Raw genomic sequence first — 26,824 nt, forward strand, 5'->3', positions numbered from 1 at the left:
CCTTGTTTCAGTAATTCAGGGTGGTGGTGGTGGTAATGGTGATGGATACATCCAGCTGGATAATGCACCATGTCACAAAGCTCAAATCATCTCAAACTGGTTTATGGAACATGACAATGAATTCACTGGAATCCAGTGGCCTCCACAATCACCAGATCTCAATTCAATAAAGCACCTTTTGGATGTGGTGGAACAGGAGATTTGTATCATGAATATACATCCAACAAATGTACAGAAACTGTGTGATTCATGTTAACATGGACACAAAGTTCTGAGGAATGTTCCTGACACCTAGTTGAATCTATGCTAAAGGGGGTTCAACGTGTTCTTGCAAGGTCTACCTAATAAAGTGGCCGGTGAGAGTACATTCCTAATCATTAACTAAGAATTATTTCTATACTACAAGCGTATCAAATCCAGATAATAAAAACAAGACAAAGTAGTAGAAAAAGAGACATAAGATTAAGAATAAGAGAAAGAAAAATAAGAGGTTGAAGACCAACACAGACAAAGATGAAGATGATAAAGGAGATGGAGATGAAGAACTGACAATGAAGAAGAAAGCTGCCTTTTGTTTTTTAATAGAACATTTTTTATTTTTGACAAAAAAGGTATAAAAGACATCAAGCATAATGTAACTATGATTATGGTTTGTTAAACCCAAAGCTGAGAAATAATGATGGGAGTGTCTCACCAGCATCCAGTTCCTCTGCCTCTCATGCAGTTTGCCTTTGAGACGAGGGGAGATGAGCTCCCTTAACTCAGAGTGGAGGCTCTCCATCACCAGGTTAGACAGGATCTACAAGGAAAAACACTTCAGAAGTTGGAGCATTATGTTGGAACATCTATAACAGGGGTGTTAAACTCCAGTCCTCGAGGGCCGGTGTACTGCAACTTTTAGATTAGTTGCTGGTTCAGGAACTCAAATGGCTAAGTTACTATCTCAGCATGGAGTCAAGTTCCTCAGAGTCCTGCTAAGGAACTAATCATTTGATTCAGGTGTGCTGAAGCAGAGACACATCTAAAAGTTGCAGGACACCAGCCCTCAAGGACTGGAGTTTGACACCTGTGATCTGTGCTATGACAACAATGGTCCTGCCATAACGGGACCAGAGAATGCCACAGCCACCCCTATACATTTAGTGACTACTTCCACTGGCTGCTCCCAGCGGCTGCTTTTACACTGACATTCACACCAAGCACAGAAAACAGACTGTGGTGAATCTGAAAATGCTAACTTATATTTGTCCAAGAAAAAAAAGCTGAAACATCCACATTGCTGTAGCTTCTCAAATAGCCTATACATGTGACCAAAACAATACAGTTCTGAGTTCTGTTATGATGTTTAGTTTTAATATGCACCCCTGGGGATGCCCCAAACTCACAATATCTGTAGAAATACACCACAACAGAAAGATGAAAGTGTGTAGGACTTATGTTAAGTCATACCCAAATACCTATGAGCACCAGTTTTCATATGAAAAGAACTTAGCCAATGCTTGGGTTGAGTAGGACTCAAGAAACTAAATCCAGCATTAGAAAAAAACCAAAAATAGAATCTGTGGTGCCATGCTGAAGGGGTTGCCATGTTGTGCCAACCATTTACCAGAATACTGGACATCTAGATGTTGTAACTGGGAAAACCATAAAAGTGCAAGACTGGGGGGAAACTAGGGTTTCCAGATTCTAAAGAGAAGGCTTCTTTAGTTCTGGATCCTAGGGATATATAAAAAGGTATTTTCGGGTTGGTAAGGTACATTCAATAATGGTCTGAAACCAACCAGTAAATCTAAACCAACACTCTCAGCTCCAATTGATTCAGGGGACACACAATCAGTCATAGGTTTCTGGCAGCAGTACGGTGATAGGCTGTACATGGTTTACCTGTGATGGTACACCACACATCATTTCCCAGGTGCCAAAGTGCCCTTGAGCCTGGCGGTAAAGTCGGACTGTGTCAGTGAAAGCTGGTGTTTGGACTTTATGCTCCTCGGACAAACCTAAAAACAAAAAACATTCAGTTGTTAGAAGGCTGTATGTGCTCTCTTCATTCGGCAACTTAGAAAGAACTGAAACTTTGAATCCGTTATGGCAGTTATTGGCATTCACTGACATTAGCTATGGTGGCATTAAGCCGTGGCTGAAGTTGGAAAAAAGTGATATAGCTGCATCTAAAGTTATTCAACCACCACAGCAAATTAGGTTCATTGTTAAAATATCCAAACCAGCAGGTGTTTGCAAGAAACTAAATTAGACTAGAACAATTGAAATAGCTCAACAGTTAAAATTACAGGTTGGTCCTCTAAATGAAAACAAAATGCCACATCTAATGACTACTGCACTCTCTAAATCACTCAACCCCTTCATAACAACCAACTTAACATCTTGGTAGAGCACCCTTTCTGCTGTTATGGATCGCTGAAAACATGATTCTAACAGCATTCCTGAGAAATCTCACCCAACTCCTCAAGGGCAAAGGCCTCCAGTTCATTTATATGAAAGGTCAAGGTGCAAAAGGCAGCAGGCCTGGATGGCATCAGTTCCAGCCTCTTGGAGGCTGTGCATATAAAAAATATCATGTTTGCCGAACAAGCTGAATGTTATCAGGAGTGGACAGCCACCCGGTGGGAGACAGAAGGACCCTAACCAAAATAACATCACTGTTGGACAATATCTCCCAACCTAATGCATGAATCTGTTTGGAGACCTGGAGAGCTCCTTCAGTGACAGACTGCTGTATCCTAGGTGCACAAAGGAGTTTTATCACAGATCCTTCCTCTGTTAGACATAATAACCATCACTGCTCCCAACAAACTCAGTAAGGGGTCACATCCCTGCTGTTTTATTTCTTGAAAATATTCTGTTTTTATGCACAAATATACATGCATGTTTTGTACCTTTTTTTTAACCCTTGAGGCACCTTCGTATTGAACATTACGGAGCCCACGAGGGGACATGGGGGAATTTTTTTTCTTTTGCGTCTCCACGCAATACTTTTGAGTTCGCTTGCAAAAGTTGTTAATCACCTTGAGAAAGCGGTGCATTTTGGAACAGCAGCACATTTGACAAACTGCTCACAAAACAAACATTGCAGTCAACAATGCTTAGCATAAGACGAACCGTTCAAATCAATATAAAAACAAAAGTACATGTCATGCAGCAGTAATAAGCAAATAAAGTGTCACAGATGTGGTTTCTTGTAGCATTATTGTCCAGAGTTCAGTAGTTTGACAGCTTGTGGATAATAACTGTCTTTAAGTCTGATTGAAGATCATTTTATTTAAGGCCAATTTCAAAATAAAACTCAATAAATTTCAAAAACGGGTGTAGTGTTTGTTCCATTTTTGCAGTTATCTGGTTTGGAAACCATCCCACAAAGTATTGCGAGATAACGCAAAGACTATTGCGTGGGAACACAAAAGAAAAAAATTCCCCCATGTCCCTTCACGGGCTCCGTAGAACATACACGTTTTACCATTATGTAAAAGAAATTTTTTCTTCTTTTTGTCCAAAAAAACCCTTATTTCTTGTAGGCAAAAAACACAAAATATGTAATATTTTCCAAAAATAAAGACCAAAGGGAAATATTTCGGGTGTGGGTGTTACAGCATTGACTTGGTCAAAAATTGATAACAATATTGATTTTGATGCTTTTTTGTTTGTAGAGCAATGATTTTTTATTACAAAAATTTTCACTTTTTACGTTTAGGTCCCAAAACAGTACAATCTTATAAAAATTGTAATAAAAATACAAAAATTAAAATGGAAGATAAAAATATGTTTGACATTCGCAGCATAGAATCTTTTGAATACCTTCAGACTGAACCACAGATATTTTTTATTTGTCTTCAGATTTTTTTTTTTAGGATTTTTGCCATGCATTCACACCCTACAGCATAAATCACAGATTACAGTAAGGTGCGTTTGCATGCATGTGGTCCACATTTGGCACACTGGTTCCACAAAAGACCCTCCAGAAAAGGGAGACAGCCTTGTCTCCCTTTTCTGGAAGGTCGTTGGGTTTGTATTCGGCAACCGCATTTTCCAAATCCTGCTACAGAATTGAAAGCAGGAGGAAGCAGGCAGAGAGAAGCTGCCCGTAATCAGACTGCCCACATCGAATCAAAACGGGAAAAAGACTTTCTTGAATTTGCAGAGCATGAATATCCATTATCCAACCCAAAATTAACTTCATAGTGGTCAAAAGCCTGTTTTTGAACTCCTTGTCCTTGATATTGCCATGGCTGAGACAAAAGCATCCTCATAAAGCCCAAAATTGTAACTTAGGAGCAAACTTTGGAGTATGACCAGTCCAGACTGCAGCGTCTCTCCTCTCTGATTCTCCAGCCGCCAACTTCGCAACCCCCCCACATCAGATCCCCTGGGCCTTATTTGATAAGTTCTGGCTGGGCTGTGGTCCAGATAATTATCCCAGTGGATCGTTTTATACTTGGAAAAATACATATAAGACATTCTTGCATATACAATAATACAAGCAATTGTATTTCATTTATTTGTTTTTGTTTTTATTTTTCATTGTTTTATGCAGATTTCTTTAATGTGACAATGTCTCACAGTAACATTAATAGCGGCGCAGCGCACTACACTGATGGCTGGAGACGGGGCTTCAAGCTATAGCTCCAGGATCAGTGGGTCAGTGCAAACACTACTGGTTATGTGCCGTGAAGAGAGAGACCAGGGGAATGGAGCTGTGCTGCGTAGAAAGAGCAAGTGGAAAAGGGGCAATAGCAATCTAATGGCAGCTGTCGATCACTTCCACTGTCTGCCGCCAGGAGGTGCAGCCACTGTCCCATTATCTTTAAACTTGAGAACTGTGTTCCAAGTGTATCTCTGGGAACTATCTTTTTGTATTCTTCTCCTTGTTAGCACAAGGCAATACCCTATTTTCTTAATTTTTTGAATAATTGTCATTACTTGCAATGAAACAATACTGCCAACAGTCCAGGTGTTTGAGGTTTTTTATCGCAAACACAACTGATGCAACCAATGAAGCCCTTGATTGGACGCTTCAACGTCAACCAAACAATTTAAGTAATTGAAAACACAATTTGGTGTTGAATTTGAATACAATTATTGCAATATTAGCTCTTTTTAATTATTCAAACTGCTTCTTTGTAATTTGTACATTGAAAACACCTGAAAATTGTTGAATTGCTAGAAGCAGTTAAGCTCTACATTCAAGAAAAACCAAAGGACAATATGAAAGTTCAGAGCAAGAATGTTAGTTTGGACAGTTCACCTTTAGATGTAAGCTACTGACAGCACTCACAAAGAGAAAGACTAAAGAACTGAAAAAAGTACTAAAATAAAGCTCAAATCTAGATTCATTATTGGCATGGGCTCATGAAAAGCGGTTTGCGGAACTGGATTAACACAAACCAAACTTAAAAATGAAACAATCTAGCAGTCCCAGGCCAGTATCACACTGAGTTTGATATTGAGCTGGTTTCCATGAGACAACCAGTCACTGACATTAAACTAAAGAGTGAATAAAATTAATTCTTGCAGTTTATGTTTATCTGTTTGCTAAAACGTTAGGGCTCTGATTCGTCAACTTATTAGAAATTTCTAACCAACTAATGTTGAATTAAATATGAGTGTCACATCCTCATTGCTCCATTTCCACTGCACTGTTGAACGGGTATTTTTGTACAAATATGATTTGAGCATACGTCAGCATACAATGAACATCTGAGCTCTATGCTGTAATAGATGCCATAGCTGTGTTTTACCAGCAGGGTGTACTGTAGCCCAGCATCTACCAAGATTTAAATGCATTAAAGTGTTCAAACAAGGCAAGGCATTCTTCAAGAGGGAATTCTCAATCATCTGTACCCACATCTTGTCTTTTAAAAGGATGGAGGAGAATTACAGCACTAGGATCCTTTCATTTAAACTAACTAGAATAAAACAATTCAGGACAGTAGGATAAAGGGCAAACTTCATACAGGAGGAAGCCCTCAGATGAACACCGACAGTCAGTCCAGATCGATAACAACGTACATTAGATTGATCCGGTCAAACTTTATCTTCGTCTTCACCTCTGTCTAATCTTGTGTGAATCAATCCCTGACAGAACACTATGTGAGGGGGGGGGGGACACTCTCGCCGCATGATGCTGCTAACACCATGTTTCTCCGTGAGGATGACGAGTTCAAGGTGATGTAGACATTTCGCATTTAGGCCTTAAAGTTGATCTAACAGCACCTTTTTCCATGTTTGCTGTGTCTCCTAAATGGCTCATAGCTTCCTTTCAGCCACGCTTTTGTGAGGCCAGGTTTGTGAAGTGCACGGCTAGTAGTTGTCCTCTCAACAGATTCTCACACCTGAACTATGGATGTATGGTGTCCACCCAGAGTAACCACAGGCCTCTTGGCCTCTGATTTATGAACCCTTCCCCAGTTAGTTTAGGTGGGATGGCCACATTTTGGTAGATTTGCATTTTCATATGTTGAATTGAACAGAGCTCTGTGATATGTTCAAAGGTTGGTGTATTGTTCTGAAGTGGTATGAATACATTTGCAAGGTACTATAGAAACTGGCCACACAATCTGAGGTGAAGGCTAAAGTCTTGTATTAAACTGTCAGGGTGCTGTAGGGAATTTAAAAGCTCTCCAGCAAGTTAATGGAATAAGGGTTATGGACCTACGCAACACGGCCTCTCTGAACTCTGTCCATCTCTCCAACACAGCTGTTTCACCCTCTGAGCTCCTACTATTCATAAACAAAGATGCATAAACACTGCCAACACTGCTGCGCGACCAGCCTCCGAGCATTCTGGATACGTTGACATTATGGGTTATGAAACTGAACTGTACATTTTTTTAGGCATGTTGCAGTCCAGTGTTGAGGTGTTTATCTATTCTATATATCACCTTTTATAGTTAGTACTACCTACTATGTGCTGATTCATCTGTTTGGCTTTACAACTTCATTTTAAAGACATTAAGTTGAGATAAAGGAGCTCTGGTAACCCCTAATATTAACCAGGCCACTAAATGAATCAATGATTACTTAAGGAACAGTTCAACCAAGCTCTGGCTGTCTTAGCGCAAAGAAAGATGGTGTGATGGACAGACATCATGAACCTTTAAACCTGAAGATGTAATTTCTCCAAAATCACATTTGGAAGCAAATGAAAAATATACTCTACAACAGCACTGTCGAAACGATAACAGAACCCAAATGAGATCACCGTCTGTTGTCAGTCAACGGTGTACACTGTAATCTCCTCTCTTCACTACTTTAGTGACACTGTATATAAACTCAAATGTCTATTGTCTGTTTGCATTATACAGCAGCTCCTAACCATGGTGTAAATGTAGGTCCTGTGGAAACACCTGCGCCTGTTAGCTAGAAGGGCCTCTGCTAAAGCAAACAGCAGACGTGAAGTTGGAACAAAGCTCCTATTATAGGTTCCTCTTGGCCAGGTTCCACACAATGCGCAGTATACAAAACACAATACGTACCAAGGAAATGTGTTACTGCTTTAAAACAGTAATTACATTTGTTCCCACGTTCAGTCCCAAGCTAGTGTCACACTGAGTAAGATAGACACAAGACGTAAATCTTTGCCTTTCGGCTCTTCCGTCCTTGAGAGAAATAGGATTTGGATTGCTTCCCTTAATGAAGTTATAAGAGTACGGGATGAATTGTTCTGGTACATTCTGTGAGAATGGCACGGGACAGGGGGGTTGAAGCTGACCCACCTATATCAATCCTTTGATCCACTCCAGGAGACAGTCACAGATCTATAACAATTGTGGGCTGGAAAGGGTAAGATGATAGTGCGGAAAGTGCGATGTAGTGATATGAAAGACAGAAGTGCAATCCGTGAGTGCAGAGAGAGCAGGAACACCAAATGATCCTCCATTGTCCGTATAACCTAAGAAATATGCTGATCAGCAGAATCTGATGCAGATAACCTGTTGAAGATGGAGCAGGACAACTTTGTATGTATCTAAAGCACTGAATGACTTTAGACAGCCTGAATGAACATCTGACACATATGCACATCTTGATCAGGTGATTTCTGTGAGTAATGGGCCACACTCTGTTGATTCAGAAATCCCAGCAGCATGTTCTGTAGGCACACAAAGGCGTGATCTCACCAGATACACTTAAATGATGTGAAGGACAATATGATTTATAAAAATCGGGTTTGTGGTTGGGTTATCTGTAAGGGGTCATGGCACATTTCTTTTAGATCTCAGATACAGAACTTTTAGTACGTGTGAGGCAGACAGCTGGAATGGGACTGGCTTTAGCACTGTTGCCGCACAGCTTGAAGGTCACCAGTTCTAATCTAGGCAGGGAGATTTCTGTGGAGTTTGCATACTACCAACATTTACAAAGCTATATACATAAAAAGAACACAATGACTTTAATGGTATAAGTTCTCCATCTTTTCTCTATTAGCAAGCAAACACACACACCATAAACTGTTAATACCATGTCGTGTTCTGTTGTTTTGTTATTTTCAATGTCATAATAGCGTTAACTTACTAGCAACGTGTTTTGAAGCAGCGTATTTGGCAGATCAGGCCACAGGGAGGAATGGAAATAAGGAACAGTTTAAGCCATGAGAAAAAAAGTGCACCCAATGATTTAGTAGCTTGTAGCAACATTTAGCAGCATATGGCCCATTCTTCTTGACAAAATCATTTGAGTTGATAAAGATTTGCAAGCATTTGTTTATGTACAGTTTCACACCACCACATAGCCCTGTGTAACCATTATTTCAGTCTGTACCTCCCCACTGGGGTGTGCCAGAACTCTCCACAAACAGCCTTAAGGTCCTGCCACAGCATTTCAGTCAGGTGGTAGTTTTATTTTAAACTGTTCAACTGTTGCTTTAGCAGATACAAATAATACAAACAAAAATGGGATTCACCATCAGAGGACTGGATATAAAAACAGCTCTAATAACACAGAACCATATGAGGGCACAATACAAGGAACTGTTGTGTCATCTGCTATTATATTACAGACTGAGCATTTAGGTGTTGCTTCTATCACCTCAAAACAAGCAACTATAGTGTAATCAATACACACCCAATGGTCTTGTGCCAAATACATAGAAATTGAAGGCGTTGAGGTTAGACGATGACTTCACTGCTGCCAAGGAAGCTGCTGTATTTCAACTGTTTGCCTCCAGCAGCATTAACCGTAAACAGAGCAAAAATTTGCCAATAAGACGGAGTCGAGACCAGTTTCTCATGGTAGACTGTGGTTGGGAGGCTGGGAGCCACTCCTTACAGTATGAGAGTTTAGTTGTGGACACCCACAGACATGATTGGAGAGATTTTGTTTCATTTAGTTTAAGTCTTTTTAACCCTGTCTGTCTCCAGTAAGGCAACTATATAAATGCAGTCCATTCCATTCCATAAATGCAGAACCTTTGGTAGTTTGCTACTTTAGATAACATCACCAAGAAGGGAATGGAATCAGCAATGACCCTAGATATTAAATTATCTATATAATTAATTAGGTGTCATTTCTAAACAAAAATCTTTATGTGTACAGTTGGAATCGTTCACAGAAGGAACATTTTTTAATTGCAAATTTTTCCAGGAGTTGATTTCCCATCAAATTTATCTGGGGGTTAGACTGTATTGTCCTGAAAACTTACAAGAAAACAATGAGGCTGTTTAATGTTCAAGTTCATGGCCGGCCAATTACAAAAACATTGAACAAGTAAGTGACAAGCTTCCCTCTAAAAATATGGCGGTGCAACATAGGCTTCCAAATTTGCAACAGGACCAACAAAAAGCCTTCTTAAGCAGCATCCATTGAAAAGATGAGAGCAAAGTAGAGATGTCTAGCCATAATCAACAAGTGCAGCATTTGGCAAAAAAACAAAAAAAACACAAAAGGACTGAAATGAGAAGAATCAAAGGGTTGCTATGGTCCAGTCAAAGTCCAGACATCAGATTGCTTAAAAATACTGAGATGGAATTACAGGGGTTGGACAAATGAAACTGAAACACCTGGTTTTAAACCACAATAATTTATTAGTATGGTGTAGGGCCTCCTTTTGTGGCCAATACAGCGTCAATTCGTCTTGGGAATGACATATACAAGTCCTGCACAGTGGTCAGAGGGATTTTAAGCCATTCTTCTTGCAGGATAGTGGCCAGGTCACTACGTGATACTGGTGGAAGAAAACGTTTCCTGACTCGCTCCTCCAAAACAACCCAAAGTGACTCAATAATATTTAGATCTGGTGACTGTGCAGGCCATGGGAGATGTTCAACTTCCCTTTCATGTTCATCAAACCAATCTTTCACCAGTCTTGCTGTGTGTATTGGTGCATTGTCATCCTGATACACGGCACCGCCTTCAGGATACAATGTTTGAACCATTGGATGCACATGGTCCTCAAGAATGGTTCGGTAGTCCTTGGCAGTGACGCGCCCATCTAGCACAAGTATTGGGCCAAGGGAATGCCGTGATATGGCAGCCCAAACCATCACTGATCCACCCCCATGCTTCACTCTGGGCATGCAACAGTCTGGGTGGTACGCTTCTTTGGGGCTTCTCCACACCGTAACTCTCTTGGATGTGGGGAAAACAGTAAAGGTGGACTCATCAGAGAACAATACCTGTTTCACATTGTCCACAGCCCAAGATTTGTGCTCCTTGCACCATTGAAACCAACGTTTGGCATTGGCATGAGTGACCAAAGGTTTGGCTATAGCAGCCCGGCCGTGTATATTGACCCTGTGGAGCTCCTGATGGACAGTTCTGGTGGAAACAGGAGAGTTGAGGGGCACATTTAATTCTGTCATGATTTGGGCAGCCGTGGTTTTATGTTTTTTGGATATAATCCGGGTTAGCACCCGAACATCCCTTTCAGACAGCTTCCTCTTGCGTCTACAGTTAATCCTGTTGGATGTGGTTCGTCCTTCTTGGTGGTATTCTGACATTACCCTGGATACCGTGGCTCTTGATACATCACAAAGACTTGCTGTCTTGGTCACAGATGCGCCAGCAAGACGTGCACCAACAATTTGTCCTCTTTTGAACTCTGGTATGTCACCCATAATGTTGTGTGCATTTCAATATTTTGAGCAAAACTGTGCTCTTATCCTGCTAATTGAACCTTCACACTCTGCTCTTACTGGTGCAATGTGCAATCAATGAAGACTGGCTACCAGGCTGGTCCAATTTAGCCATGAAACCTCCCACACTAAAATGACAGGTGTTTCACTTTCATTCTCCAACCCCTGTATGTGAGTGGTGTGCATAAACAGCTTTCTGCAAACCTCAATGAACAGAAGTATTGCTATCCTCTGTTAACCTTACCCCAGTCTCTCACATTGAAGGGAGAGACTGATATGTTAAAGCAGAACATGATTATAGAGTTATTCCTGCTAAAAGCTGTGCTCAGTTCAGACTGTTTCTGCATTCTGGGTTTATTTTTGTTAAAAATATTGAAATCAAGTGTGGTTGATTATTTTGTATTTAGCTCATTTATGACTTGGTACTGAACAAATGTACTCCAGTTTAGTACACTCCAGTTGCAGTAAATGTGGTGCCTCCCGTAAGAAAGAAAAAAAAAAGATAATCAAATTAACTGTTCTTGATTAGGCAGTAACTGATGACGATTAGCTGGCAGTTCTTACCATCGTTTGTATGTCTAACACAGTCCTGTAGGACAGCGTGCCACTTCTGCTGCTCCTTCTCGGTCTCCACACAGAAGTAGCAGTGTCGGGCATAAGGGTGCCACAGTATCAAAGGGAACTGGTAGGGAAACTTTAGGAAGGGAGCACTTCCCACCTTGGCTTTCAAACCTGGAAATATGTACAGGATACAAAGTAACACAGTTACTGTGAATATGACCTACTGACACGTTACATCTCCCAGAATGATCACAGTACAGTATTTAATTACACTGTTCTCAGAGTAAAAGACAGCAGCTTCAGTGAGCACTGCTGTACCCACCAGGGAGGCTGCTGCTGATTAGATCCAGGTACTGCTCCATAGAGGTCAGCACTTTGTAGCCAGCACAGTTGATGGTTCCTTTGGGGGGGAGGTGTTTGTCATAGGCCTGGAAGGTAAAAAGAAGCAGGAAGTGTTAAGTGTGTCAGTGAAGCCAGTCAACATCATGTTAAACTGTACAGTCAGTCTCTCTTACTGCTTTACTGTCATAATAGTTGATATTGTAGGTATCTGGGACAAAGAGGAAGCGGTTCCTCCATTTCTTGTTCTCCTCTAAGCACTGATAGAGTGATCCAGAGAAGATTGATTTGTTCTCCAAAGGAATCTGTGAGAGATGACATAAGCCAAAACTGAGAAACAGAGACAGAACCAACACAAATTTCTTCTTCCAGTTATTCAAAAAGGAATCAGATTTTGCATTGCATTTGTTTATAGTTTTTATTTTTCCTAACCAGTTTGTAACATTGTCCATCTGAAGGAAGCCAATTAAACTCCTTGGTAAGTCAGACTATTCAAATACATGTGCATACATGTCCACATGTAAATAATGACACAAATGCAGAAAGCATCTCCATGTAGTATCAGACTGCCGCTTCTCTTGTGTTTGCAAATTGTAAAATTAACCTCAAGAGCTAATCAGTTGTACAAAACATCATGCTTAATACCGCTTTCAACATCTGTGCAAAGGTAAGCGGTCGCGCAGGTTTTTACATCACAAGTTACAAATAATTAATGAATCTTAGCCTTTCTTCTTCTATAGCATTGCCTATTAATTCTGCAGTGTGCAGCAACATATCGTGATTTTGTAAAGGCAGTTTAGTGTTGCCAAACCTTTCCCTCCCCTACATATAACTACAGGTCCTTCTCAAAATATTAGCATATTGTGATAAAGTTCATTATTTTCCATAATGTCATGATGAAAATTTAACATTCATATATTTTAGATTCATTGCACACTAACTGAAATATTTCAGGTCTTTTATTGTCTTAATACGGATGATTTTGGCATACAGCTCATGAAAACCCAAAATTCCTATCTCACAAAATTAGCATATTTCATCCGACCAAAAAAAGAAAAGTGTTTTTAATACAAAAAACGTCAACCTTCAAATAATCATGTACAGTTATGCACTCAATACTTGGTCGGGAATCCTTTTGCAGAAATGACTGCTTCAATGCGGCGTGGCATGGAGGCAATCAGCCTGTGGCACTGCTGAGGTCTTATGGAGGCCCAGGATGCTTCGATAGCGGCCTTTAGCTCATCCAGAGTGTTGGGTCTTGAGTCTCTCAACGTTCTCTTCACAATATCCCACAGATTCTCTATGGGGTTCAGGTCAGGAGAGTTGGCAGGCCAATTGAGCACAGTGATACCATGGTCAGTAAACCATTTACCAGTGGTTTTGGCACTGTGAGCAGGTGCCAGGTCGTGCTGAAAAATGAAATCTTCATCTCCATAAAGCTTTTCAGCAGATGGAAGCATGAAGTGCTCCAAAATCTCCTGATATCTAGCTGCATTGACCCTGCCCTTGATAAAACACAGTGGACCAACACCAGCAGCTGACACGGCACCCCAGACCATCACTGACTGTGGGTACTTGACACTGGACTTCTGGCATTTTGGCATTTCCTTCTCCCCAGTCTTCCTCCAGACTCTGGCACCGTGATTTCCGAATGACATGCAGAATTTGCTTTCATCCGAAAAAAGTACTTTGGACCACTGAGCAACAGTCCAGTGCTGCTTCTCTGTAGCCCAGGTCAGGCGCTTCTGCCGCTGTTTCTGGTTCAAAAGTGGCTTGACCTGGGGAATGCGGCACCTGTACCCCATTTCCTGCACACGCCTGTGCACGGTGGCTCTGGATGTTTCTACTCCAGACTCAGTCCACTGCTTCCGTAGGTCCCCCAAGGTCTGGAATCGGCCCTTCTCCACAATCTTCCTCAGGGTCCGGTCACCTCTTCTTGTTGTGCAGCGTTTTCTGCCACACTTTTTCCTTCCCACAGACTTCCCACTGAGGTGCCTTGATACAGCACTCTGGGAACAGCCTATTCTTTCAGAAATGTCTTTCTGTGTCTTACCCTCTTGCTTGAGGGTGTCAATAGTGGCCTTCTGGACAGCAGTCAGGTCGGCAGTCTTACCCATGATTGGGGTTTTGAGTGATGAACCAGGCTGGGAGTTTTAAAGGCCTCAAGAATCTTTTGCAGGTGTTTAGAGTTAACTCGTTGATTCAGATGATTAGGTTCATAGCTCGTTTAGAGACCCTTTTAATGATATGCTAATTTTGTGAGATAGGAATTTTGGGTTTTCATCAGCTGTATGCCAAAATCATCCGTATTAAGACAATAAAAGACCTGAAATATTTCAGTTAGTGTGCAATGAATCTAAAATATATGAATGTTAAATTTTCATCATGACATTATGGAAAATAATGAACTTTATCACAATATGCTAATATTTTGAGAAGGACCTGTAGAAGCTGACTGTTCAAAGAGACCGGTGAGCAAACATTAAGTTAAGTGGAAGGAAAAAGTGAGGTACAAAAGGGACACAAGCAAATGTCTTGAGGAGCATGAAGCAAATTCCTTTAAAGAGTTTGGGACAGAATCACAAGGTGTGTTTTGCAGCTGGAACCAAGAACACTGCCTGAGGTGATGGGGTGAAGTTTGTTTAAAACAAACTGAAAGCAAGCAGGTTTTTTCTTTACATAGTTTGAACCAATTAAAATTGTGAAACACTGTCAAGCCTCTGAGGTGGCCTAAAATCCCTTTAAATGACATTGGTTGGGAGTTTAAATGAATGAAATAATACACAATTGAATTAAAAGGGATTTTGTTGTACATTTTATAAAACAGATTTTTGTTATTTGTTGTTTTCTCTACAGCTTATCCACATACGTTTCTCTCCAGTCAATTTCTTGGAACTCAGCTGCTTCATAGGTTTATACTATACTTTTTGCTGTCTTCTTCACAAGACTATGTACTTGTCTTTGCTCTGCATGTGTAGGAATGCAAGCTGCAATCACTAACCCTAGAGGGCAACTACTTGAAACGCAATCCACGAATTGAATTAAAGCTTACAAAGAATAGAAAGGGGCGTAGTAGTGATTGTGAATCCCTTACCTTGCGCTGTAGTAGTTGTGGCTGTGGGCCACCTCCTCCCTCCATGTCAAAGCGAACTTTGTTGAAGAGAGCTACAGCATACTGCTGCTCATACAGACGCCCAAACTCTGCCATCACCATCCCAGTTCGAGCTGAAACACATGAACAGAGCCAAAGTTAGACCAACGGAACCTAATACGAGGTGCCAATAGGGCTCCTACAAAGAACTCTCTGGAAACTCATTGTGTTCTGCAAACTGAGCACTTTGGGATGTTTGTTGAAGCACCACAGTTAGGAGCAGAAGTTATGATGATTTCAGTAATAGACATTAATAGTGTTCAAGAACAAGATGCTTGCTTCAACATCACTATGTGTTTCATCATTTATATGATAGGGTGTCTAGCAGAAATTTGTAAAGACAGAAAAGCCCTACTTGACAAAGTTTAACAAAAAAACAATAACTGTGCGGTCTTTACTACATTACTCTGCCTGGTGGACTTATTTTCATTTGTTCACATTGTGTAAGAGGGACAGTTTGTCCTTCTTTAATCTCATCTAAAATCCCCCGCAACTACGTGCCATCTGGAAACAATATTGAGTTCTGTTACTGTACCAAACCAGAGAGGCTTCGATCTGCCAAACACTGATTGGCATATGCAAATGCGCTTAATGAAGGTGTATGTTCTGGATAACATTCAGTCTCTTCATTAAAGCCTAAAAGAGCTCAAATGGACTAAAGTTGTGTGAAAACATTCCTCATACAGAGCATATCCAAGTTATTACAGGTTTGGTCTAACAATCCTTTGCTACATACTTCCACTGACCCCAAATGTAACCATTAAGAACCTAAGCCTAATTTTTTGCGCAAATATGGATAAATTACCACCCAGAAGGTTTGGTTTTTGGTGTCATTAGGGAAGTGAAAGGTCACTTTGAGATCATGTGAAAAATAAATATAGTACCCCTTCATAGTAAGAGCAACACAAGTAGAGAAGTAGATATTGGTTATTTTTAATACAAAAGGATGAATGACAAAATGAGGTCAACACCAAAAAGGTGGTTTTCTGCAAGTACAGAAAGGATCTCTTTAGGTTGAATTAAACTTAACTTGTTAAAGAAGCAGATTTGCAGGTCAGCATGTTAATTCGAGTGACCTTTGAGTTATTTTGTTGGAAAACGTTTAAGCAAAGGCCGAGCAGTTATAATTTTAAATGCAAATCCTGAGAAGGAGATGTCAGCTGTTTTTTTTTAAAATAATTAACAACATCAATGTGCAATTAGAAAAAGGTTAATAAAATAAGTCTGATTTCTTAACTTCCCAGTGTTAACTGATGTGAGGTTAAGAGCACAACTGTGCAGTCAGACAGACCTCTTCATGAGCAAAACAAGTCTCATCATTGAACTGAGGGGAAAGTACGGTTTAGGCATTTAGGTGAGGCAGGGGTAACATTTCTTGTGAGATGCACATTGACAGTAGAACAAACTAACTCCAGGTTAGTCTGCAGTTTAGCTTGAACCTCCAAGAAACAACTGCACCACCTCTTTCTCCTGCTATTTTTTTTAACCTTTGAATAACTGACCGGGGCATTAAAACCTGCAACTTAGCATCTGCTGTGTTTCGATTCGTCATCATAGGGACATTTCTTAATCTACTGGACTGGGATCCATCATCCTGCCATCCAACTGACATCACGGTGTGTCTGCTGGGAAACCTTAATCCTGATGCTGTGGTGCACAACCAAGTTGAAATCTGATGCAATAATAAAATTAGTGAAGACTACCACCACCAATAGGGTGGTACAACAGCTGGTCAACATAGAGACTAAATCCATAATAATGGATGGACATTGATGCTGACCAAGGACTCACACTGACCTAAGGTCTGCACATATGTTTTCCTAACAGAAAACACGAGGAAGATTTTTCCTACAGATTAAGACTGAACCTGACATAATATCCCTTGTGTGTCTTTTAATATTTTTTTTTCTATAATAGAAAAAAAACATTGCTTGCCAACATTAAATAAGAGTATATAGGATATGGGTAGTATTGGCCTTAAATGGTAGTAAATTAAAGGAAGGTCCAGTCTAGTAAGTGCCAACTGTTAAGCTCTCAGTTCTAAGGTGTTGATTTGTTCCTCTCTCTGCTGTGGAGACCATGTTTCCCTGCACAATCTGTCATTGCCATGATGACCTCCAGCCCATGGTGGATGCATCGGTTTAAACAACCTCTCTACGAGATGGTAGAGAGGCTATAGAGGAACCCCCCTTTGTCATATATTTGTTTCGCCACTGGGTCAAGGACATAAGTCACTGAGGGGTAATCTGCACCTTCTTGCACCTGAGTGTGGCTCAGGTTGGGTCCAGTCTTGGACTATTAAGACACAGTTGTAGAGGTGCAGAGACAACAACCCTGGAGGAGCCACTGTGGATGCAGCGGTCAGCTTGCCCAGCAGGTGAAGATTCGCAATCAGAGGGGATGCTCTGGCACGTAGGAATGTGGGTAGTATCTGTAAAATTCCAGTGATGCACTGTGGTGAAGGGCAAGCAGTCATGATTGTGTTCATTGTAATGCAGATAAATTGCTTTCTGTGATGGAACCAGGTTGCTCCTCTGTCCATTTACACAAAGACCCAATAACTATATGTGATTGAGCTCTGTCAGCATGTGGGCAAAAGTCTGATCGCTGGCATAGATCAGCCATTGTCCAGTTCAGAATTTTCAAGCCTCTGGCTGGCAGTGGAGACAAGGCTGCTGCCACACACACACACACACACACAGGGAGACAGAGACAATGGGAGGGAGAGAGGGAGAACCCTGAAATGAAAACACCTCCTTTGAAAGGAAAATCAGAGAAATCACCAATGTGGGGTGCAATAGGCACTTAATAATTCTCGTCCTTTAGGTCAATCGAAATTAACCAGTCACCCTGGGAAACCAACTGAAGCACATCCCTGATGCTCAACATATGAAAAGGGATAGTTTTCAAAAAAACATTCAGACCCCTCAGGTCCAAAATGAGCATAGGCTTGCAGTCTTTTTTGGAACTAAAGAATATTTTGAGTAAAAGCCCCCTGAATCTGGCAGGGGGTCAAAAGGCACCATTGCACCCTTGACCGATTCGTCCCAGGGGAGCCCAAGTCATAAGCCCTACAGTGTAGGTCATCTGTAATTTGACACTGAGGAGGAGGATTCCTGGCATTGGTTTTCAAGGACCGCCTTCATTTGGGCCAACTCTAAAGTGAGATGGTCCAGATTTAAAGACAGCCCATCAAAGCTTCTCTTGGACCTCTTTCTTTGGGCCCCTAGTGCTTCTGATGTTTCATTGCCTGGCCTACATGTTCAACCTCTGCCAAACATGCAGTCATGAAGGACAAGGGCAAAATGTTGAAGCAGGATGCTTTTGTGAGAAGCTCCCACAGATGATCCATCCCCAGACCAGAGGGGCACAGATCATGCACATCCTTAAGCTGGAGAGAAGCCAAACAGGCTCTGCAGCACAGAGTTTTTAGCAATCCTCTGCTCCAATGACTTAAAGCATCAGGTTAAGCTAAAATCACCTCTCTTGACACAGCAGTCAACAAGCAATGGATTAATGGACCAGGTTGAGTAGAGGCGTCACTATTGGTTTAACACAAAAAAAAAAAGCTGCCAGTTAGATGCTACGGCAAAAATTTAAAAATGAAGGCAAGTTGCACACTGAAACAAATCAGACTTAGGGCAAACCACACTGGCACCTGCCAGTCAAACCAAATACAACCTCTGTGAACGTGACACCAAAGAGTGAACGGAAATAGATATAACGACTCACTAGGCGTAGAACACACGTTTTAAAGAGAGACACAACCTGCAAGAAGGTTAGCAGGTGCAGCCTCTAGTAGGTTAGATGACCCTGCAGTTCTGACCGTAGTTAAGAGGCTAATGGCACCAAGCAAAATATTGGTATAAATAGGGATTAAAGCACTCAAGACTCACACCACCTGCACTTAGCAAATCTGTGCACAAGAAGATGAAAATGGACTGAGCAGTCAGTGTGATGTGACTATGTAGACTCACTGGTTGGCATAAAAAACTCGACCTGCACATGCGCAAGAATGATCATTCAGTACTTCAAGCACCACCTCGGCTTTTAGTAGATGGTGCTGGAACACAAAAGAGGTGGTAAGATGCAGCAAATTTTGTATTCAGCAGGATACTAATGGGAGCTTTAGCTGATAAAGTAATCAAATGGATGAAAGAAGTAGAGGTTATGTAAATCTTGAGGAAATTGTTGTTTTTGTCATAGAAAAACTCTGAATACTTGCTTCAGTTTATTTGTTGATTTCAGAACAGAACCTAGCACTGAGAACAGTGCTGTCCTCGGACTAAACTGTTTGACTTCTTTAGAAAAGCTGAATTGTACGCTACTGAAACAAAGCTGTTGAGCCCACCCATCTTACATCAACAACCCAGAATGAAATAGACACTTAAATGAATTGTGGCCACTGAGATTCAAAATTAGATTCCATCTGCATTTTATGGGAAGGATGCTCTTCAGCTGCCGCTACTGCAGGGAGGAGGATTACCAACTGGATCCCGTCTGCTCTGTGTTGTGGTTTGAAAATACCGCTTTTACATTTGGAGCTGTATAATTAAGTGTTCGGCTAAAACCATTAGTTATCTCCATGTAATTATAAATGATTGGCTGAAGAATGGGATCGCTGAGAATTTCAGGGAATTATCAGTAAGTGCAAGACAGGACGCTGTAGGAAAGTTGTAAAGTCGTTTTGTGCTTCACAGCATGCATTGAGGTCAATATAATGAAAACTAAACTCATTTCTTTTTTTTTAACTTTGCATCAGTGCTGTTGAATGTATGCTTCAGGCACAGAGTTGTGGAAAAGCACAAGGTTATTGTTTTCTGTATAACTGACCCTTTGGACAGGAAGCCATAAAAACAATGTAATTCTTATCTTAAAAAAAGTAAGAAAGCACATTTTACTGTGAGTTTTTTTAAGGGGTGGGGGAGCTCCACACATTTGTTATTTTTATTCCAGGGATTTGTTTGCACTGGTATTTTTTGTATGGGTATGCTTGTTATATGCAATCAGACCTAATTACTTAGATATACTGGAGTTGTTGAAAATATAATGCATTGTATTGTCAAAAGTATTTGCTCATGGTTCAACGTTGGAGCTCATATTTTTGGAAACTTTGAACTAAATGATGCAGTTTTCTTTTAAGTCTGGAACATTGAGGAAAATTAAGGTTTTTATCGGGGCAAACTTTGGCCATTCAAGTAGAAAAGCCCCAAACCCTCTTAGTGGGTTCTCAGTGTCTGCTGAGTGTGTGTATACATGGGCAGCAGAGTACAATCGACACTAGGCAATTGAATAATCAATGTGTCTAGCTAGCTAGATAGATAGAGTCTAGAGAGATCGAAGTCATTACATCATTGTGATATTCACTATTGTTTAATGTTTTCCTACTATTGTGAAATCCTGACCGTTGGTTCTTTAAAGCCATTTTCTTCAGCTCTCCTAATTTATGTAAAGTGATTTGATTTGCTACTGTATGAAAGGAACTAAACTTCCCTTTACATTTGTAAAGATAAAAGACTGAGTAGAGTGTAGGTCTGTTCTGGGCCCTCTCCATTTAAGGTATTCTATATAGTTAACAGACCAGCACCCCTTTGAGGCTGCTGTTAACTGTAGTATATCTGAGAAGAATGCTGACGTTCAACAGAGCCAAACAACCATATGGATACAGGGGACTATGTGTTGGTGATGTTTAGGGGCAAGTATGTTGAGAAAGAGAGCTTCATTTTTATACTGACAATACACCCGCCCCCAATTTTCAGAAGAAAAAGCTGTGACAAGAAAAGTGGCAACACTTTAACCATCCAGGCATCTGTGTTGCCAAGTAATCACCCACATGAACAGCAGCCCCCACTGAGCTGGGTAACATTCTGGGGGAGGCAGGAGTTTGTCACCAGGGCCAGAAAGTAGCTGACACATTTCAAACAGGCTGGGAGTAACAATGCAGTCATCCCTGACACAGTCACACAACACTAATTTCCACATGATGATGACTACATGGCAACACTAGGAGTGAGAAGAAAAAACTGACTTGACTGCTTTCAACTTTCCATCAGTGGCAGAATTTGACTGAAACTAACTAGACAGAAACACACTAGGACAAGATCACAGTAATATTTACTCCCTGCAGTCACATCAAAACTAGAACAAAAACCAGCAGTTACTGTATTTTGGGAGAAAGAGAGAGAGTGGTGCACTGGTTCATTTCATTGAATTACTTTAGTTGGCGACTTCAGGGAGAGGAGGGGCTAAGTATCTCTGATACTGCAGCGCTGCTACCAGAAGTATGACAATTTGGGCAAATATGAATGGGTCACTTTATCTTAATTTTGACGCAAATAAGTATATGTGAATATTTCTTTTCTTTTTAGTATCAATTACATCAAAATGTCTATTATATTGACAACCCTAGATTATTAAAAAATAGAAAGGTCTGACTGGTGACTCTGTGGCCTCAAAGCTGCAGTGGGAAGTTCTAAGAAAACTGTGGACTTAGCCTGAAAGTCTGAACAAGTACACCTTACAGGTCCCTCCCCATTGCTCTCTGCTGTGCTACAGCCCTCCCTGCACAGCTCCTCCCCCACAGCGGTGCCTGCCATGAATGCACAGGCTAGTAAGCAGGGCCACCGATGATTGCAGATAAACAGCTATGGCACATTCATTTTGAGGAAGTAACATAAATGATATGCTTAACATTGACTATGACCTGCCCATACTTTGACTACAAACTTGGTCTTCAAATCATTAGCACAGCGCTGTTAGCACAGCTGCAGCATGCAAGCAACCCTGAGCACATGGGGGAGGGTGTGAGAGTGCTCCAAGTTTTTACAGAATTAATTGCTGCACGATATCTGTGGAGTCCAAACTAATTGTCCTGTTCTTAAAGTAGAGCTCAAACACAACATTTGAATAGTTCTTAGTTATTAAAAAACACTGATGACAGTAATATCCCCTAACAGAGTAATAGCCTCTTTATCTACCATTATTCATGGACTAGGAACATATTGTCAGGCTTGTTCCTGTTCAAATGGAATCTAAAGTCAATTTATTTCAGTACTTCTAGTCGTAACAATTCAAGAACTTGGTGGAAAAAGTTAGAGAGGGGCAAGAGGTGAAAGTTTAAATCCCAGTGATCAGGATAATATGAGTCATGCTGGTTTCTTTTTTTTTTTTTTTACCGTGTCCTGTCCAGCAGAGTAGTGCTCAGAATTGTTGTCTGAGTGCCAAGAAATTACCCAACAGATTTACTTTCACAAGCGGAGCATCACAGCTAATGCTTTAAAGCTCTGCTTGATATTTATAAAATAAACTTTATAATAAACTTATTTCAATTGTTACGGACACGGAGACTGAAATGAAAAGGAAAAAAGAAGCTCAAAAAAGACAGAGATGGGGGGAAAAGGGGAGAAAAGGAGTAAAGAGTGGAGGAGAGAAAGAAGGATGAAGAGAATACAAGATTACACCCTGCTTGCTTATACATCTGCAGCTGTTTTTTTTTTTTCTTAACAAAATAGTACACGGTAATTCTGAATGTTAAATGTACTTAGTGAGAGGTGCAGCCCAATATAGAACATCTATGTATCTGTCGACATCTGAAGCTTAACACCTGTGAGTATGAGTGTGGACGCTCTTTTGTATACAAGGTTTCTCCACAAAAATATGCAATAGCGAGTGTGAGGACCCACAGACCTGCCCCATGGTCCCTGGACAGACACTGAGGAGATCCGAGCCACAGACATCTAAAGGCCCCCCCAAAGCACAGGAACCCCAGGAGAACCACCGCCGGGACTACCGCAACCCCCCCAGAGAAGAGCAGTGGAGAGTCCCAGGGGAACCACCCAGCAGTGACAGTGCAGAAGCCCCAGGGAGCCGCAGCGACAAGCCCACAGGCCCTGCCGGCAGCCGTCCACGCCCGAGCAGATCCAGCCATGGACCCAGAGGCCCAAGACCCCGGGACACACCACCCCCCAAGCAGAGGCCCGACAGACCCCAGGGGGCCAGGCCCCGGCAAGCAGCCACCGGGAGTGAGCCAGCACACACCAAAGCACCAGGCCCCAGACACCGAGAACCACAAGTACACCAGCGGTACAACCACTGGCAGGCGGTGTGGCGGGGAGGAAGCTGATCCAGGAGAGGGAGCAGTCCAAGATCCAACCTGTTGCAAAAAAACAAACAAAACAAAAAAACAGGCACACACAGTCACAATCACCCACTCCCACCCTCATGCATACACATAAAATCACTCACACCCAACCTAAGGATAAACAACAATGGACGTCATACACTCACTCACACTCCTCATGCATACTCTATACTCCCAGGTCCAGGTGCCGGTAGCCCCTAGGGGCAACCAGCCCCCGGACCCAGGAGGTGGTCCCCTTCCCTCCTGGGGCAGAGGCGCCAGTACTGCCCAGACCTAGGTGACCCCAGCCCAGCTCCCGCCCCCCTGCCCCGAACCCAGTCCCCAACAACCCCCATCCACCTCTGGAGAGGGGGCTATGTAAAAAAGAGGGGTCCACATGGCCCAAAGCAACCCGCCAACCGGAGCCGCCCCAGGACAGAGCAGTCACGACCCCCCAACGAGCTCCGATCCCAACCCCATGAGTCTCCCACCCCCAGTGAACCCCAACATGAACCTCCCCACACAGGGCCACCCCCAACAAGGACACCGATATCGAACAAATCCCCCCGAACCCAAACGCCACGAATCCCCACCCCCACAGGGGCACACCCCCACAGGTGAACTCCGTGGCCGAGAAGCCGATGAAGCCACACACACACAGCGCAAGCTCCACACACAGCCACGTTCTAAGAACCCCCACGCACCCCGCTCCCCCACAACACAGCGCACCGCAACGGCAAGGCAAGGGCCCCGCGCAACGCCACCCCCGCCCACTGGCGCAACAGGGCAGACCCCACCCAGCACCGCACCCACAACCGGACCCCCGACCCGCACCATGATGGGACAAACTCCTCCACCAAGAGGTCCCCGGCCAGCGGCAGGCACCCAGGGCCAGCGGCAGGCACCCAGGGCCAGCGGCAGGCACCCAGGGCCAGCGGCAGGCACCCAGGGCCAGCGGCAGGCACCCAGGGCCAGCGGCAGGCACCCAGGGCCAGCGGCAGGCACCCAGGGCCAGCGGCAGGCACCCAGAGCCAGTGACCCCATCACGCCCCCATCAGCAACAAAAAACACTACATCACTGCCACTGCAACGACCGCCCAGGGAGAAACACTATCCAGCTCAGCTCAACCATCGCCGCCCAGCCGATCCAAACGCCAGTGACCCCACGCCCTAGAAGTGGACACAACCCCTCCACCCCACAGGCCGCAGCCCCTCCATGCCACCCCCCCAGCCCACCGCCCCGATCCCCCCTCGGACAAGACAGCCAGCAGAGCAGCACACCAAATTCACAAAATGAAAGATTTTGTCTCAGAGGTTAAATACCGTATTTTCCGCACTATAAGGCACACCGGATTATGAGGCGCACCTTCAATGAATGGCCTATTTTAGAACTTTTTTCATATATAGGGCGCACCGGATTATAAGTCACATAGAATACAAGCTACTGCAGTCAAACGTTTGACTGGGGTTGCGTTATGCATCTACTAGATGGAGCTGTGCTAAAGAGAATGTCAACAAAACAGTCAGATAAGTCAGTCAGTCAAACTTTATTAATACACTACAAACCAGCGTTCTGATAACTCCATTCACTCTCATGGTAAGGTCTCCTCTACATAGAATTCTATTGAATAGAGCCAACCGCACGTTAGAAATGCATTGGAGTCTATGAAGTTGAAGTTGAAATCAAACGTTAGTTAAAACGTGAAAGGGAACTTTTCCCTGATTCAGTAAACACGTAAAAGAAACAGTTTGATGCACTAAATCAAATGTTAGTACTGTTAACCTTTCCTGTTTCTGTCCCCTGACCGTAGTCTGATGACACAGGGGAGACGCTTTCTCCAGGGCCGAAGTTACTAGTTTCCTCGGGGTTAACTCCCTCACTCATACGTTGCTGAGTTGAGCATGAAGAAACAGCATCAAAACACTGAGTTGTTGACGAGATTCGGGGTTCTTTTTAATGACTTTGCAGCACGTAAAAACACAGGGCTTACACACTCATACACCGCTGCTCCGGTCGCTGTCTCTACCCACCCCACACTCACAATAATACCGACGTCACTCCTTCACTCTTGATTCTCAGCTACGGCAGCACACAGCGCCACCTCTGTCCGGAGGAGTAATGTCAACATCTTCCATACACACACACGAAACATACACCCCACACACTGAGCTTCTAATCACATATAGTTCAGGCAATTCCTGCAACAGTACATTCAAACGTTATACACACACAAGTGGTGTTGGACTAGGAGTAAGCACAGTACAGGTGTTTACCGCTATTACTTCGGCGACACCCCTGACTACGGTAGCCGTAATGCTGCAAGCGGTGCGGCTTTGTAGTTTACCAGTCGTACTGAAACATTTTGACAGAGCGCCGTGTACAACCAGTATGGATCAACCAATTGACCAATTGATCCATATATAAGGCGCTCCGGATTACAAGGCGCACTGTCATTTTTGGAAAAAATTAAAGGTTTTTAAGTGCGCCTTATAGTGCGGAAAATACGGTAACAGATAAACATATCATTCAGTTCCCAGTTCATGTCTCCACATACGGTAAATACTACACAAATTATATCTCCCCCACCCCCAACTGTGTACTTCAGCCCCAGAGCAGAACATTTCAAGGAACAGTTTAAGCTGCTGCTGTGCATCTAGCTAACTCTTTGTTGTGCTGCAGCCAGCTGCCAGATTAATTGTCCCAGGGGCCTCCATGGTGCTGAGGTCAGCTACAGTGCCATCTTCCATCACTGAGGTAACCTGATCATACCAATAAGGTGTTCCCATGGCACCTACTCATACAGCTTAACATTTATTTAGTAATTTCAGAGTATTGTGATGACAAAAAATCAAAATTCCTCTTACAGACTAACAAGAAACACTCAACTCCATTTTTCCATGTTCCGCCCCATTTTCTCCACAGTGCCCTAACAAAAACATTCCACTGAGATAGACCCACAGACTGACTCATAAATAAAGGCGGCGTTCCCACAGTGCTGGGAGCATCAAATGAAATGAGTTCAGTTAAACTTCAAGGCGAAAATGGACACAGAAGAACAAGGAACATAAGAAAGGATATGAAAAATATGTTCATGCTATGGCTTGGGCTTAGCAGTGCTGTTGTTACAACGCTGGTAAAGAGTACAATCCAGTGATTGTGAAATACCAGAATATTCTAAATCACTGTACATACAGCTGGACCAAACAATATGCTGATGTTGAAGCAGAAGTAACTGGATCAGTACAGTGTGGTGAGTGTTCCCTGTAGCAGAACTATAGCTATAAAACACAGAATTAAATAGTCAATGACTAGTGACACTGGACACTTAAAATGTCTTGGACCTAATAAAACTAAACAGTATACTCGAGTTTCTCGGGGCTCCACCCTCCCCCTTGTCCTTATTCTTTGAGTTTCTTTATGATGCAACGTTCTTAAAACAGTCCTGTTTTCAGAGGTTACTTCATGAGATCACTCACCCAGACCTGCACTGTCACTTAAAGAAGTTATACATGTTTGTTGGTGTGGGGGTCTGAGCGGCGGGTGTGTCATGCCTCTCAATAAGCCTTTGT

At 42.5% G+C, this 26,824-nt stretch overlaps 1 protein-coding gene across 1 annotated transcript in view; it reads right to left on the bottom strand.

Moving 5' to 3' along the window:
- niban2b (niban apoptosis regulator 2b) overlaps nucleotides 1-26,824 on the bottom strand; it is a 56,554-nt gene that overhangs the window by 21,723 nt on the left and 8,007 nt on the right. Inside the window, exons 2-7 of the mRNA XM_047382123.1 lie at nucleotides 15,079-15,209; nucleotides 12,161-12,289; nucleotides 11,968-12,073; nucleotides 11,649-11,816; nucleotides 1,885-2,000; nucleotides 695-799 (exon numbers count right to left, since the gene is read on the bottom strand). Coding sequence (XP_047238079.1) covers nucleotides 695-799; nucleotides 1,885-2,000; nucleotides 11,649-11,816; nucleotides 11,968-12,073; nucleotides 12,161-12,289; nucleotides 15,079-15,209 — 755 coding nt within the window. The remainder of the gene's footprint in view (nucleotides 1-694; nucleotides 800-1,884; nucleotides 2,001-11,648; nucleotides 11,817-11,967; nucleotides 12,074-12,160; nucleotides 12,290-15,078; nucleotides 15,210-26,824) is intronic.

The sequence above is a fragment of the Girardinichthys multiradiatus genome, chromosome 12 (assembly GCF_021462225.1).
Source record: "Girardinichthys multiradiatus isolate DD_20200921_A chromosome 12, DD_fGirMul_XY1, whole genome shotgun sequence".
NCBI lineage: Eukaryota > Metazoa > Chordata > Actinopteri > Cyprinodontiformes > Goodeidae > Girardinichthys > Girardinichthys multiradiatus.